This window comes from Sander vitreus, chromosome 3 (genome assembly GCF_031162955.1).
Source record: "Sander vitreus isolate 19-12246 chromosome 3, sanVit1, whole genome shotgun sequence".
NCBI lineage: Eukaryota > Metazoa > Chordata > Actinopteri > Perciformes > Percidae > Sander > Sander vitreus.
Window position 1 is genome coordinate 19,188,473 of NC_135857.1, and position 15,859 is coordinate 19,204,331.

Consider the following 15,859-nt stretch of genomic DNA (forward strand, 5'->3'; position numbering starts at 1 on the left):
ATGCTATTGTGGTTGTGATGCGTGTGATGGCAACTCTCATGTGTAACACATAAGAGAGGGAATACAGATCTAACAGCAGTTTCCTTTTAAGTCATTGAAATCAAATACGATCATCTGACTGACCTGAGCAATTTCAATACACAATCCACAGTGTGTTTTTATCTGGTCAAGCTGTATACATGGACTAATGTGAGCAGAAATGCTGTTGAAAATGACTGCTTATAAAAATGACTAAACTAATAGGGGATCTTACTGTTGAGGGATTAACACAATTTCCTCTTTTCACAGAGGTGACAACAGTTTATCACACACAACCTTGACTCTACAGTCTACATATGGGCAACTCTTGGATGTATACTATTGTCATCCTCATTATCATTATTTGTCTTTCAGGAAATGATTTCATGTATTTATACATTAACACATTTGCCAATGCCGGATTTCTCAAAATAGTGTAGTATGCAGGAAGTATTATCATATTCTGGTCTATAATAATAGACTGTGACACACAAGGATTCATTTTTAGGAACTAAAACTAAGTTTTCAGTTTAAATCAGGAAAAAATATTTTTGTTTAGCGCTGATGTGTGCTTTTCTTTAATTGTTCCTCCTAAAAAAAAAAAAAAAAACAGTTATTTCCTTGAATGGATGCAGTGCTTTTTTCTATACTGTTTTTTTTCTCTTCCACAGGTTGTGTAAGCCATGATCTGAGGTGTCTGCATTTTCTCTGTGGAAGTAGGCCTGCCCTCCCACATGCTGCACTCACACACATCAATCATGTCTCAGACTGATTCCTGTTTGACTGTGTGGGACTGGTTATGCGTTCTTCGTCTGGAGCAGTATTCCGAGGCATTTCGGAGTGAAGGGCTGGCAACGTTACGACAATGTCGCAACCTCACACCAGATCAGCTGGAGCGGATGGGCATCACCCTGCCGGGTCACCAGAGACGCATCCTCGCTAGCCTGAACAAAACACTTGGTAACAGTGACACACAATCTGACACACACTCTCACCTTCTACAGTCTGAGAGAGATCAGAGATTGGAGGAAATAGGACATGCCAAGGTGTTGCAGAGAGAGAGACCTGTGCCTATACCAGTGGAAGAAAAACCTGTCCCTAAGGAAAGGGAGGAAGGAGATGGAGAGACATTGAGACCTACACCCAGGGAAAGAGAGAAACCAGTCCCCAGGGAGAGACACATGGCCAAGATGAAAGAGGAAAGTGGAGAAGGGGGAGAGAAGAAACCAGTTCCTGGACAAAGAAAAACAGCAGACAGGGGAGGAAAAGAGGAAGAGAGGGATGGAGGAATAGATGGAGAGAAGGAGAGGCCTGTGCCTAAAGAAAGAACTAGGTTTCGCTCTAGTGCTCCAGTGGACTGTGACCTCAGCTCACTTGTCTCTCCAACTTCAGACACCTCTTTACCCCCTGTCCCTCCACGAAGCACCCCCAACTGCCCTCCACAGCGCTTCACCTCTCCCCTGAGCCCCTCACCTCCTGCTCGTACCCCTGCCTCCCCCAAACTGGACAGACATGCGGTTAAAGCCCCAGCTGTACATAGCAGAGCTATATCGCAGAGTTCCACCCATAGCCCCACACATGTACCTCTCCACCCTCCCAACGTCCCCTCTGCTCTAACTCGGCCTCAGACTTTAGCCATTCAGCTACCTGCCAAACTTTTGGGTAGTGATGGAGGAAGAAAAATCTCACCTGTTTCCCCCACTGCTTCCCACAGCGATGACATAAATGTTCCACCTCTCCCTCCAAAAGCAGGGGCGGTACCTAAAGGCCCTCCACCAATCCCACAACGGTTTCCGTCACAGTCTCCCATAACAAACAGGTAAGACTATTATTTTTAATAGATCTTTATGCAACTTTTAATGCAGTTTGCTATTTGGCTGTGGTTTTTAAAGATTTTTTGTTTAAGAAAACGGTTAAATTGCCTCACTGAGTTTATTACAGATACAACCTTTGCACCGTGTGACATGTATGAGTGGAGTTAAGGGGTGTGACCATCCCTGTCCTTTTTGTGGATCTAAAACTACTCTTCTTTTTTTATTATCTCATATTGCCTGTATCTGTCATTTATCAAAGTATACAACTTAAAAAAAAGTTAAAACACAACAGAATCTGGTTAGTCACTCCCCCTTCTTCTCTGTTTTAAATGGGGCCCCTCCCTGGGTCTCTCTGCTCCTACAAGACAAGGTTACCTGTCTTTCCCACTGTGTACTGTATGTGTATTAACTTTGAGTGAGATTTAGTAATATGCTGTTCCTCTGAGTGTGTGAGGATGCTGTATTGAAGGCAAAATTACAGAATAATGTAAATGATTGTCAGTGTGTCAGATGTGTTTTTGTGTATTTTTGTGTGTTGAAAGATACATCTAATTGAGAAATGAAGAAAAATCTCACCTCTGTTAAACATTTATTAGTTCTGAGGACTGTGCTGCCACCTATTGGACAAGATGGAAAACTGCATCTCTTGTCAATTTTTTTTGCCATTTAGATGCCAAAAATGTTATTGGCTTTTTAAACACTTCCTGAAATTCAAATCGTACACTTCATAAAACTGAAAGACAGAAGCACATTGACTGATTGAATGGACCTAAAGCTCAATGGCCTTTTAAATACAGAAACACGTGAACAAGACCTGTGTGTGTGTGTGTGTGTGTGTGTGTGTGTGTTTTGTTCTTTGTACACGTGTATGCAAAATTGTGGGTCTGTAAAAGACACTTGGTGTTTTAAAGGAGAATTCCGGTCAATTTTGACATTAATCTTGATTGCTATAGATATGCGAGTACCTGACATGGATCGGTCCTAGCAAACTGGAGTTGCTGCAGCTACCTCTATGAGCGTCCACTGACATCGTTTATCCCGTTTCCATGTAGTTACATAGTCACTGATATGGTCATAACCACTACAGTGCTCAATTACCTATTTTTGAGGGGGAAATAGGCTACAATTTTCGCCGTGAAGGCATGATCTGTTCTCTGGAGGACATCCACCAGACCACCGGGCGCTCTGGGGATTTTTGTCCGCTGCCGGAGGCGAGGAAGCGGGGACAAAGGCTGCTTGCCCGACAAAGGGAACTACCATCCAGATCGACACTGACAAGCCTCCTATTCACCAACACCAGATCGATCACATACAAAATGGATGAGCTACAAATACACACAGAACTGCTGCGTGATGATTTTCACAAAAGCCTGGCTGAACACACTTATCATGGACGGTATTTACCAGCTAACAGCTAACAGGCCAAGCTACCCACCGGCAGGATCGAGACAGTGTAGGTGAATTTAAACAATCACCGTGTAGGGGTTACCCCAGGCCTTCATTTAAGCCAGTGGTAGCATTGGTCCTAGCATGCTAAGCTAACCCTAGCATGAGCGTTAGCATAGGACTGTTAGCATTAGCATTACCAGTAGCATGTGGGCTAGCATCAATGGACACATGACTTGTCAATTCATGTTATTTCCTTTCAGTGTATTTAAGTACTAGTCGAAAGAGTAGAAATCATGATTTGATAAATACGACACATACACAGTTAATTTCAAGTTATTTATTTTAGGTTATTGGATTTACCCAAGGTCATCCAAATGTTTGCATGTCTCATTCACCTGTTCTCATCTTCAAGCAGGGATCTGGGTCGAAGCGGCAAACAGGAAGTGACAGAGTTTGGAGTAATTTCTAGGGGGGAAGACCTGGAACGGTCCAAGTGTAAGCCAGTACAGAGGGGGGTACTGGAGTGCCTAAAGTTTTCTGTTTTGAGAAGCTTGTTCAGCATGTAACATTTAATTTCTGGTTTTATAGTTGGTATATTGTGTATTAATGTAGCCAGACATGTTTTGGAATCCAATTAACTTTGGTTTGTCTTGTAGGAGGGGCTTCAGGTATAAAGGAAGGAGACAGAGGCTCCTTGGGGCAGAAAAGTTTTGGCCTGGAAGGGTGCAGGTGCTATAGCCCAATAGCCCAATAGCCCAATAGCCCGGGCCTGAGTTAGGCTTTTGTATTATTTAATATTTGTTTGGTATGATAATTTAAATAGTTAGTACTTAGTTTCCTTGTTTTGTTTTTGTTATTTTTTATATATTTTTGTAATAATTCATCCTTGCACCACTGCACTTTCCCTGTGATTGGGGAAGAAATAAATCGAAGCACCAGGTGAAGAATTTCTGAGTCCATGTCTCCTCCTTCCACCATGGGGCTAAACCTTACAGTCCGAGTTGAAAACGCATCTTGTTGTCACGTGGCACAGACATATTAATTGCATTTTGTGTCTGTTAAGAGGCACAAAGGCACTCTAAAACTTGCCCCGACAACTGCCGTTTTAGCTCAGTGGACGCTCATAGAGGTAGCTGCAGCAACTCCAGTTTGCTAGGACCGATCCATGTCAGGTTTTTTTTTTAATAGAAAGTACTCGCATAGCTATAACGATCAAGATTAACGTCAAAATTGGCCGGAATTCTCCTTTTAAGAGTGTTATGAAACAATCCGATCACCATCATCTGATTGTTTTGTGGTTCGTATCCTATCATCTACTGGCTTGACCTCTGTGAGTTGACTCTGAAAGCAGTTGCGAGCGCTCGGAAAACAAAGTGACACAAAGCAGGGTACACTTCACAATGTTCTAAAGGTTTAACAAGACACACAAGGATATACATTTTCTAACAATCGCTCCATTCACTTTGATGACGTGAGAGTAGATAGATAAGGGGGGAGAGGCACCAGAGGAGGATTGATTTAAGGTAGGTTCACGCAGATAAATCTTCAGGAAGGAAAACAGTGTAACAATTTATCATACAAATTTATGATACCAATTAAAACAGATGCGAGAAGCTTCGTTCAGAGTTTTTACAGAAAGGAATGCAACACAACAGAGGCTGCACGTTTTCCCTTTAACGGCAGACTATTAATATTCTACTTGTTTCACTGATGAGTCTGTCGCAGGCGTTTATCACATGTCTGTGTACTTCCTGATAACAGCAAATTAGGAACTCTTTCTTTTTTCTGTCTAGTCACCAGTAAAGGAAAATAAACTTAAACCTTGCCTCATGGAGTACTTCTATTATGAGCGACATATGCATATTCTCTCTCTCTCTGTTTTAAAGGGAAACTGGGTGCAGAGAGAGGGAGGAAGTTACAATGGAGAACAACATGGAGCGGTTAAAAACTCTTTCTTATTAGCCTGTGTGAGTGACACAGGGAGAAAGAGAGTGAGAAATAAAGATAGAGATAAAGGCAAAAGTGATTTGTTACCAGGAAATGCCTACGGACTTTTTGTAGCCTCGAATAGCACGTATTCACACTCTCTAGTTTCCTTGTCCGTATGCTTCGTTGCATCCCCCCCATCTTCTGGTTAACTGGTCATTTCCTCCTTTTTTGCCCTCTCCGATGTGTGTGTGTTTTAAGATTTGTTTAATCGTCATGGAAGAGGACTCCCTTTGAACATTTCGGGACAGGTAACATTGATACTAATCATTTCTCTAAATGTGTCTTGTCAGTCGGTAGTTGTTTTTAGCATGCACTCTTACCTTCTAATCCCCCTACTCACTCTGTTCTGTGCTAGCCTTTCGAACAAAGAAGCCTTTCTTTAGTGCTGTGTTCGTGTTTTTTTTTTTTGTGGTTAAAACCTATTTTCAGTAAATAGAAAACAAGGTGCTGTTGGAATGTTATCATGTTATCAACAGTGAAAATTGTGTTTACTTGAGTTTGTTTCACCTTGACCAGAGTAAGGTAGTTTTTGTTTTAATCTGGTCTCCTGTGTGAGACCAGATATCCTGCCCTGTCCTGGGGCTGTGCACGTTTAGGGAACTGACACTGGTATTGGTGTATTACCTTTTTATGTCTGTAAAGAATTCAAAACCAGTAAAATGGGATTTTGCAAAGGCATCCCTGGCGTGTTTCGCTGCTATGGAAAGCAGGTGTTTTCTAAGAGAAAAACTGTGCTCTTTAGCTTCACTGTTAGCACTCCCTATCAGCAATGACATACTAACGGTTTTTAAACAGAGGTTATAAATAATATATATTGGCTGTTTGCCACAGCATAGAATAACTTGTTGCTGGTCTTGACTGCCAAACTGCTACATTGTGTGTGTATTTAAGATAAACATGGGGAGGTTCTACAATAAACACATTAGCACAAGTTAGCTAGAAAGTTATCATCTGTCAACACCAACCAACAACTAAAGGGTCCATTAGCTATTATTATTATTCTATCCGCTGATCTAAGAATAAAGTGTACAAATTTGCCCAGAGTAAGTTCACATGAACACAGTATGGGAGGAGAAATGAGTGGCCATTGTTTCTCCAGCCTATAGTCATCTCTTAACTAGCAGAGAGCCGGTTAAAAATAGCATCTAGCTAAAACCCCTCTCTCAGCACTCTTCTGAGAAAAAGAAGGAACTGTGTCAATAGGTCAGTTTCCTGTCATTGTGTATCATTTTCTGGTTTATTATTAAACTAAGAACTCATAAATAAACTACATATTTAGAGCTTCTAGTTTAATATGGTTTGCTACTTCATTAATTAGTCTCTCGTGCTGGAACCAAAGTGCATGAAAATGCAATCTGTCCACAGGGGTCTGTGGTCTGCCTCCTAATAACTGACTATATACATATATTATATAAGTGGATAGGTATTTGGCAACATGGTTTTACCACCTTAAATGGACACTTAAAAAACACAACAGAGCAGTTTATTTCTGTTAGACAGAGAATTTGACTGAACCATTTTAGAATTTTTGACTTGAGCCGACACAGCTCACTGTAACAACTACAGTAGGTTGTCTCTAAAGTACATTTAACTGATGTTTCCTGTTTTGACGTAAAAGAAACCGTAAGAAAGTAACCGTTTTCTTGTAGTATTTCACTCGGGCATAATTACTGAACTTCTAAACTGAAGATTTGTTTGGAAACAAAGTGACGTGTTCTTTATGTTTTTGTCTCGAGCTGTTCACTGTAATGTGTAACTAATATCTTTTATGTCATTGCAAGGGAAAAAGAGAAGGAAATGTACAAAGGAGGGAGGAATAAGAGAGGAACTTTCACAATACTGGATGGATAGAAAACCAGGCCAGTGTGCCTCTTGACTTTCTATTTAATTATCATGGAAAAAAGTGCATATGAGTCGTTGGACGTGTATGAATAAATTCATTTCACAATTTTGAGTTGAGTCTATTAATGACTAATCCTACTACTAACCTAAAGATTATTATTAATGCCACAAAGAGATATTTTAGGATAACCAAATAATAATATATGTAAATCAACGACAGTAATCTTAGCGCATTGTATTCACATTCAAAACCACAATAGTAAGGTTGCTGTTTTTGGTTTGCTCATCTGTCCTTGCAAACCTGAGCTTTGTAATGTTTGATGAACAATGTAATTTCCTTGTAACATCAGGAGAGGCTGGGTATCATTTAAAAATGTAGGATTCAGAGGGCCACCTTTAGCTCACCCAGTAGAGTGTGCGGCCCTTGTAGGCTGAGTCCTTGCCAGCGGCCTGGGTTTTAGATCGACCCTTGGCCCTTTGCTGCATGTCATCCTCTTTCCTGTCTTCTATCTATCCTATCCAAAAAGACAAAGACAAAAACTAAAAAACATTACAATATAATCAGTCCCCTTAAGTGATATTGATACCAATAGAGTACTTAATTTGAAATAATCTTTCAGCATTTTATGAATTTATTTTTATCAGGCCTACAGGCATGTAGTATAGCCATACCAATGTTTTGGTGGCATCTCGCTGCTGAACTGCCAACCCCGTCAAATACATTAAAATCCACTTCACCACACCACAGACTGGGTGTAGCTGCTGCTATAGTGGGCCAGTCGCATTAAATCAAAGAACGCTTGCACACATGGGAGCATATTGTATTTGTCATGATAAATGGTATTACCACAATATTCAGCAAACTTTCCTGAAATGCTGCTATTAGTGCTAAAATATAGCAAAATTACTTCAAATCAGGATTTAATCAAAACTAACAAACTATCAACTGTATTCTGCAGCTTTGTTGTATTCCACAAAAGCCACATTCGAACCGGGGTTCATGGTCAGCATTATAATCCCTCAGCCACTGAGTGTTATGGATTTTATTGAACCTACATTTCTGTATGTACAGTAGAGATAGGAAAAACATTTTAATGGTTCTGAAATATATTGTAAACCATCAACAGTATTTTTAATTTTTTGTTTCTTCAATTACACTAAAAACACCATAAACAAAAGCAGGTTGGCACTTCATTTCGATCTTCAGATTTTCACGGTAAAATTAATTATTTCAGTTTTAGTGTGCAGCATTTTTGGTTAATCTTTGATCCGGCATAGGAAACAAATAGATTCACAAACCAAATAAGTCCCCGTTAGAAAGATTTTAAAGCTTTTGTGTGTAACTTTTTGATATTAACATTACATTCAAGCCATTGCCAAATGAGTTGCTACAAAGCTAATTAAGACTATCGGCTCCACAAAACTCTCTCTGTATTTCTAAGTATGGCTATGTTCAGAAGATTGTGGCGTCCGGTGACTTTCCCGCGCAGAAACTCGAGTGTCCTCCTTTGCTACTAGCAACTGCGTGGAGGAGGAGGGAGGGGGTGCGTGGTCACAGAAGGCTTGTATCATGTGGACGCGCTGACAGTTTTGTTGTCATTGCTTAGAATTTCTTATGGGGGTGGCAGAAACTACGCACTATAGCTTTAATGCTGCTTAGTAATAACTAGTTTTTGATCCTGCCCACCGGTGCCCTTAAAAAAAATAAAACCGCTAATTAAAGACAGGAGAACTGTGCTATGTTCACTGTGCCCTATAAATAGCGTTAATCATGGTAATGACAGTAAGAAATTGTTGCCGGTATGGTTACCCTTGGAATGTTTCACCATGGTATATTGTACAACTGGTGTATCAGCATGTGGCACATTGTTTTTGTGAATGTTTCCAGCAAAGCCAGAGGCATGTCATGTTTACATGGGGATAGGATCTTACAGAGTGAGGCAGGTTCAGACTTCCTGCTTAAAACAGAAGTAAAGAGAAAAAACAGTAACAAGGAGAGCAGAGGGACACCGGTTTGCCTCAGCTCTGGTAACAATTCTTGTTCAGTGAAGAAGAGAGAGCAGCAGTCAATAATTTGGACTGAAACAGTTTACCAGAGTGATTCATTTTTTTTCTCCTTGTTTTTTGATTATGCAGTTTTTAGAGGAGTGTATCTTCTGACCATTTTTGTAGTTGGTGCCTCGAGTAAAATCTCCATTGCTGCTATCTCTGAGGTTTTTACTATGGAATGAGAAAAAGACAAGAAATTAAGAGGATGTCAAAGGGAGGAAGGCTTTCTTTCCTAAAGAGGATGTATCGACTCAATTTCAGCCGATCTTCAATTACCGTGGTGTCCGAGGACTCCTGTCATGCACTCTGTTGACCTGTCCTGTACCCCTTTATCTCCCAGCCCCTCTCCCACCAAGACGGTCGCTGATGAGATGCAGAAAGACCAAACTCCACAGGTCCCACTTCGCATCAGGACACCCCAAACTCTAGAAGACACACATCAGTCAACTCAACCTGACGCTCAGCCGGCTCTGCCTGCAAGGAGAGTCACCCAACCTCCCTATGAGTCCAGTAAGTAGTATAATCAGCATATAATATTTTGTATTGCTTAATTTTATAGCGATAGTTAAGAAATAGCACGGAACAAGGGAGCGAGGTGGGGAACAACATGCCACAATGGTCCCTAGCCAGATTCTAACCAGTGTTCATAGTTCACTGTGTGAATTATGAATTATATTGAACCTACATATCTGTATATAAACAGTAGAGGAAAGGAATACCATGACTTTCATCACTTCCTGTTGAAATTGTGCTGAAATATTGTTTAACTAAAATCAAAATCTGCACATTATTTCTCTCAACATCAGCCTATGTGCTTACAAATATTATCTTCTTTCTTTAGGTGACTTTTACCTGAGTACCAGTATTAAAAGTACTGTTAAAAGTAAATAGATAATGTAGACCCATGGCTGTAGCCTCACAATGAAAGTAGCATTTTCACTCTCACCGTAAATGAAATGTATAGAAATGAAACAGGCCACTTGTGTAAAAACTAAGTAGTTTAATACAACTAAAAGAGAGCCTTGAAAATGCTGATTAACTTTCTAAAAATAAATACTGAAGCCATTAAAACTGCAGCTTTCTCTTTACATCCCTGCCTTATTCATTGTGAGTTGACGAGATCTATGCTCTATGATCTATGTCTCAGATTTCTGTTTTGAGGTCATGAAAGTGTTTAAATTAGTTTGATTACATCAGCTCTGAGTTGGCATTATGGAACAGATGGTAGAGTTTTTAGGCTTACTTAGTCTCAATATAGTTGAACACCAGTAGTATCACCAGGACAGTTTGTTAAAAAGTTTTTTTTTTAACAAACTGTCCTTCACCTGGAAGACAAATGCATTTCCTTCTTGTAGTTCTACTGATATTGTTCATGCTATCGACCTCTGTATTCGTTCAACCGTTTGCAAGAGTGCACAGATTCCAGTGCTTTATAGAAACCGCCTCTGTAGTGTCTCCGCTAAAAATGACTGTTTCAACTTAATGTTGTTTATTTAACCTATTCGGAATGCCGAGGGAACATGACTCTCCTTAATATGTATTACTTAGTCGCTCAGCCTGAAAAGCTAGTTCTTAAGACAGCGTCTTACCACACTGACAAAACCAGTATTAGCCTAGTAACACTCTCTGCTGACCTTCCCAGACCACTTAGTTTCTCAGTTCACAAACATCTAGAGCTAACACTCTAATTCAGAATCAGGTAACTTGAGTAACTACTATAATCAGAATTAAAAGTAAATAAGAGTATTTACTTTTAATTCTATCCGAATTTCCCTACTCTTGCTCTATCAGTGTTTTTCTGCATTTTTGGGAATTACTTCTTGTAACCCTCAGAGAAAGAATGTAAACAAATGTTGAATTTATCTATGGGTTGTTGTGTGAGCCAGGTAAAGGTAGCTTCAAAATGTTCAATATTCATTCTTTGGATCTATTTTTTCTGTGCATCCGTCCTGCCAGATGCCTTCTTCAGTATAGTTTTGATTATTTGTTTCCCAACTGAAAATGGAAAAACTACAATCCCCAAGGTCTCCAAAATCCAATACTTATTATATACTGTTCTTTGTGTTTTACACATACAGTTTATTTTGTACAGTATTGCTCTGATGCATTATAGTTAATTGAGGGTTGTTCAAATCCTATTGAGTGTCAGTACAGAATGTTACTGTTCAATTTTTGAAAAACAGTATGTATAACATTTTTTCCCTTTTCTTGATAGGACATCATATTGTGTATGTTCTTTTTGTAAATAATGTCAGTGCCTTAAGCTTTTCCTGCAAACCCTGGAAGACTAATTTAAGCAGTACAACTCCATTTGTTCTAATCTTCTACCCCCTCCCTTAGGGCTGGAGTCACTCGATTATAATTCAGATGAATACGAGGATCCAGACTTGTTTTTCCCCAGTGTTCATCGAATGAACGCACCAGACAGGGTAAGTGAGAATGTTGCCTTCTTTTACACTCTTCTTCCTCTTCTGCTCCTGCACCTTGTGAATGATGCCTGTCTTCTCATTTAGGATATGTCCCAGCAAGTGCCCGCCAAGAAAAAGGAACGGTCCACTTCTTTGTACAGCGATGACGAGCAGTTGGATGAGGATGAGTGAGTCATGCATTAAAACAAACAAACCAGTACCACAAACCCAGAAACTCACAATTATGCTGTACAATAGAAATATAGCCAACAAGCAACTGCAGAGACAGGTTTGACCTTTATCACCAGTACATCACTGTGGTAATCATACATAGCTTCTATGTAAGGTTGTGGTTTTGAATTCTGACCGGTTAATCTTCATTTACCCACCAGAATTGCTCTCAGGCCTTTTTTGCTCTTTGAATATTTACTTTGTGTTTTGTTTTACTAAATTAATTTTAGTACACTACTTATATTTGAGTTGTCTGTGCCATAAAGTAATCTGTAAATGTAATCACGTCTTCCTAGTATAGTTTAGTGTAGAGGCCTGACTCGTAGACTGAACTGTCTTAGACTTTTCAGGAGTGTTTTTAATTTTTCAGTGTTCATTCACTCATTTCAAGTTTCTTTCTGTTAATATCATTTACTGAGTGTTTTGTGTGCTTACTTCTGTGCATCCAAAGTCCTAGCCCATGGCAGGACGAGGGCATCGACAATCAGCAAGGAAGTTTCTACCTGCCAAACACTGGCAGACTGGCTCCAGCCCCTAAAGACGACAGCTCTCAGCTGGTCGCTGTCATCAAGATGGGCTGGCTGGACAAGAATCCACCTCAGGGGTATGAATGACAACACATACACACACAAGCTAAGGTAGAGGGCATCAACCAAAACACACAGGTACCTGCTGTGTACATGACCGCACTATCTCAATCACACTTTGAACATGACATCAAAAAGATCAAGGTATGGTTTCACTGTTAGCGCTGTTTTTATACCTGAACAAATACAACTAAGCGTTTTTTGTGCCTTTTTTCATTCTATTATTCACAAAATGACCTTTAACATTGTACAGTTGATTTGATATGCTTTGCATGGAGTATTAATAGTTGCAATGAAACCGTAATAAAACTTTTTGCTGAAGCGTTTCAAATTACTGTCCAGTTGAACTATGCAAAACGTCTATCCTAGTTCCTCTTGTATTACAGTAAAAGGAGTAGGTACTTTACACGTTTGACTACATGTTTGTGTTTGTGTGTTCTCGTACACAGGGCCCTTTATTATCAGAGACGATGGGTAAAGCTGGATGTGGACTACCTGAGATACTTTGACAATGACAAGGTGACAACAAACATGAGCGGTAACCTTATCGCATGATCACAGTAGTCACTCTTACTGGAAATCTCGCATGCACTACTGAAGCATTCCATCCACACCCAAGGCTGACCCATGTTACATCACTGTCGCCATAACCAAGCATTAATCTCCAGTGCTGAAAAAAAGGCAATCCGGAAAACTCAAAAACTGCATTTTATCGAGTGGCCACGTCAGGCTGGCTCCAAAAGGGAGTCATGGTGCGTTCTATTTGTACTTTGAAATTCTAAGTTGGAAACATGCCCCCTTAAGTCAGATATCCGACTTGGGAAGTCGGAGCGCCTCACAGTACCCCGAGCAAGCCGACCGCGAAATCCAACATTGCTGCTCCATGCATCAACAGGAGTGAAAGCTGTAGTAATATACAGTTTATTTAGCACTTCTGTATTATTTGTGTATCATTAAACCAGTCTTAAACACAGTACTGTCCAATTTTTATCTGTGGACATGTTGCTACACTGTTTGTATCCACAAAAAACAGTGTAATGCGTTGTTATCAACTGGTATTGCTAACAATGGCTAACTGGATAAAGCTAACCCCACAGTGAAATCCGGCTTGTTTTAATGGAACACGGTCAACTCGGGTGTGACGTTATTCCCAGCTCTGGCTTCTGACTTCCGAGGTAAATGTAATGCATTATTAATCCCCATAGACACACATGTTAAAATGCACAACTTTACAGCAGAATTCATGCTTACAGCCTGGTACAAAAATCGGTTTTGGTCTCTATAGCTAAGTTTACCCCTTCATGACAACTCACCCGTTTAATCATATTCAGGTTTAAAGTTAGTCGAGCATAGACTGTAGGCTTCATTCAGCCCGCCTCAGCTTCCTCCACGCTCCACCTCTTTGCCTATTTTTGGATTAGCCAATGTCAGGCACTGCCAAGATGGCGATAGCCAGAGCCAGTGGGAAGCTGACCACTTTGAGCTTAATTTTGGCTTTTCAGAAACCGAAGGGTGACGTCATTGAGACTACATCCACATTTTATACAGGCCATGGTCAGAACCAGCTGTCAGCACCACAGCTCTTGAGGAGCTGAAAGGACAGCAGCCTGCCAAACTGTCACCATGCTGACTGACAGCAGAAATCTTTAGACCAAATAGTTTTCAAGTGGACTCCATGTATACATATTTTATTGATTTTCTCTCCCCACCCTACTCCCTGTAGCGAGTAGGGGAAGTATGCCTATAACGTTAGTGAAACCGTAAAGCTCATAGCAAAACTGGGGGCCATGATGAATCATTAGAGATAGAGATAAGTTTCAACATATAAGCTCACTGGGAGATTTGTATGATATCAACAGCTGCCTGTGCATGAAACACTTTACGAAGCACACCAGATAAGCAAAAAGTGGGGAGTGCTGTGGTGACGTGCTTCACACATAGGTGTGTGGTGTGTCTCGCAGTCAGTGTGGATTGATGTATTTGATAAGAAGAAAGTGTATCTGTTCTGTGAGAGGATCAAGAGGCCTTCAAAAAGGCTTTTTGTTAGGATTGCACATTAGATACACTGATGCATCAAGACTGCCTTTCCCACACAAGCATGAAAACACACACACACACACACACACACACACACACACACACACACACACAAACACACATACACACACACTTCCTGCATGCTGTATGTTTGATATGTAGCGGTTTAACAGAGTAGTTGACTCTGTGTGTGTGGTGTGTTGTAGGAGGTATATTCTAAGGGGATCATCTCTACTGCCTTCATCACTAATGTGACCAGTGTGGGGGAGCTGAAGTTTGAGGTTGTCACAAACAACCGAACATTTATCTTCAGGGCTGAAAGTGAAGGTATGTCTTGAGTGTATCTGTCTGTCTGTAGACATTCAAATAATGTATGTTACTCTTTGTAAGATGTCATGTGCAGTTGGCTTGTGCATGCATATTTTACTAAACATGTTTATTCATACATGTGTTTACACATCCATCCAGGCGAGAGAAACGACTGGGTGACTGTACTGAAGGACTGCAGCAGGGGGCGCTATTGGCGCAGCACCATGAACCCCGGCTCACCGTTGACTCCGGATTATCAGGGCTATCTGGAGCTCAGAGGGTTACGCTCCAAACTTTATACTGTTGTCGCCTCAGATAAAGTCTTCCTCTACAAAACCATGGAGGTAAGGGCCCTCTGCGTGTGACTGCAGAGATGAGCAGAGGGTTCAAATCACATAGTAGTAGTCCACTGCAGTCTTTATTTTACAAACTAATATTACATTAATCTGCTAAATCCCTTATTGACACAATTCCAGTTTTGCAAAGAGCAACGATAAAATGATGACAGGGCTCACATAGGCGTTCTCATTTCTGTTTAGCTTTCCCTTCACACAATACATTTTAAATTTCACAGTGTTATCCAAGTTTAATAAATACAGATAATTTAATCAATCTAACATTAACTTACATCATCATCTAACTTTAAGGTTACATTTGTAGATAAACTAGTGGAGATTTATTCAGCTTACTCCACATAAAAAAAACGTAAGATTAATGTAAAATAGCAATTTCAGTTAATATTTAAACAAAAAGTTGAGCAACTCACGCAGAAAAAAATTAATATTTTTTTTCTTCCAGGACTATCGTCTAGGAGTGGGTATCACATCCATTGAGATGAATGTAGGAAATGTTAAAGACACAGATCGCCGTGGCTTTGATCTCACCACACCTTACCGCATATTCAGGTACTGCATCTACACAAAAATGCAACACAGACTCTCTGTCAAGTGTATACAGTAACGCTTGACCTGGATGTTTGCTTTGTGTATGTGTCTTCTGTAAATATCTTGTGCATACACATAATTGTATGTACTTTACATAGTCTGTCTGATTATTACTTCTTTCATCTCAATTTATGTTTTTCCCATAAGGATTCAAGTGCAAAGTTAATTATTCATCCTTGTTTGTCAAATGGCTGTGTTGGTCTTGGTGCTTGGATACTTCATGGAAATTAAATCATGTTATT

At 40.2% G+C, this 15,859-nt stretch overlaps 1 protein-coding gene across 3 annotated transcripts in view; it reads left to right on the plus strand.

Annotated features, from left to right (window-relative positions):
- arap1 (ArfGAP with RhoGAP domain, ankyrin repeat and PH domain 1) overlaps nucleotides 1–15,859 on the plus strand; it is a 56,522-nt gene that overhangs the window by 13,620 nt on the left and 27,043 nt on the right. For 2 of the 3 annotated variants that reach the window (XM_078246381.1, XM_078246382.1), the window contains exons 2-10: nucleotides 690–1,837; nucleotides 9,442–9,611; nucleotides 11,442–11,530; nucleotides 11,615–11,697; nucleotides 12,192–12,344; nucleotides 12,777–12,846; nucleotides 14,571–14,691; nucleotides 14,833–15,017; nucleotides 15,472–15,578. In XM_078246381.1, coding sequence (XP_078102507.1) covers nucleotides 753–1,837; nucleotides 9,442–9,611; nucleotides 11,442–11,530; nucleotides 11,615–11,697; nucleotides 12,192–12,344; nucleotides 12,777–12,846; nucleotides 14,571–14,691; nucleotides 14,833–15,017; nucleotides 15,472–15,578 — 2,063 coding nt within the window. In that variant the 5' untranslated portion in view covers nucleotides 690–752. Of the gene's footprint in view, nucleotides 1–689; nucleotides 1,838–5,245; nucleotides 5,459–9,441; nucleotides 9,612–11,441; nucleotides 11,531–11,614; nucleotides 11,698–12,191; nucleotides 12,345–12,776; nucleotides 12,847–14,570; nucleotides 14,692–14,832; nucleotides 15,018–15,471; nucleotides 15,579–15,859 lie in introns of those variants that run through there. The other variant, XM_078246383.1, reaches the window with a different exon arrangement.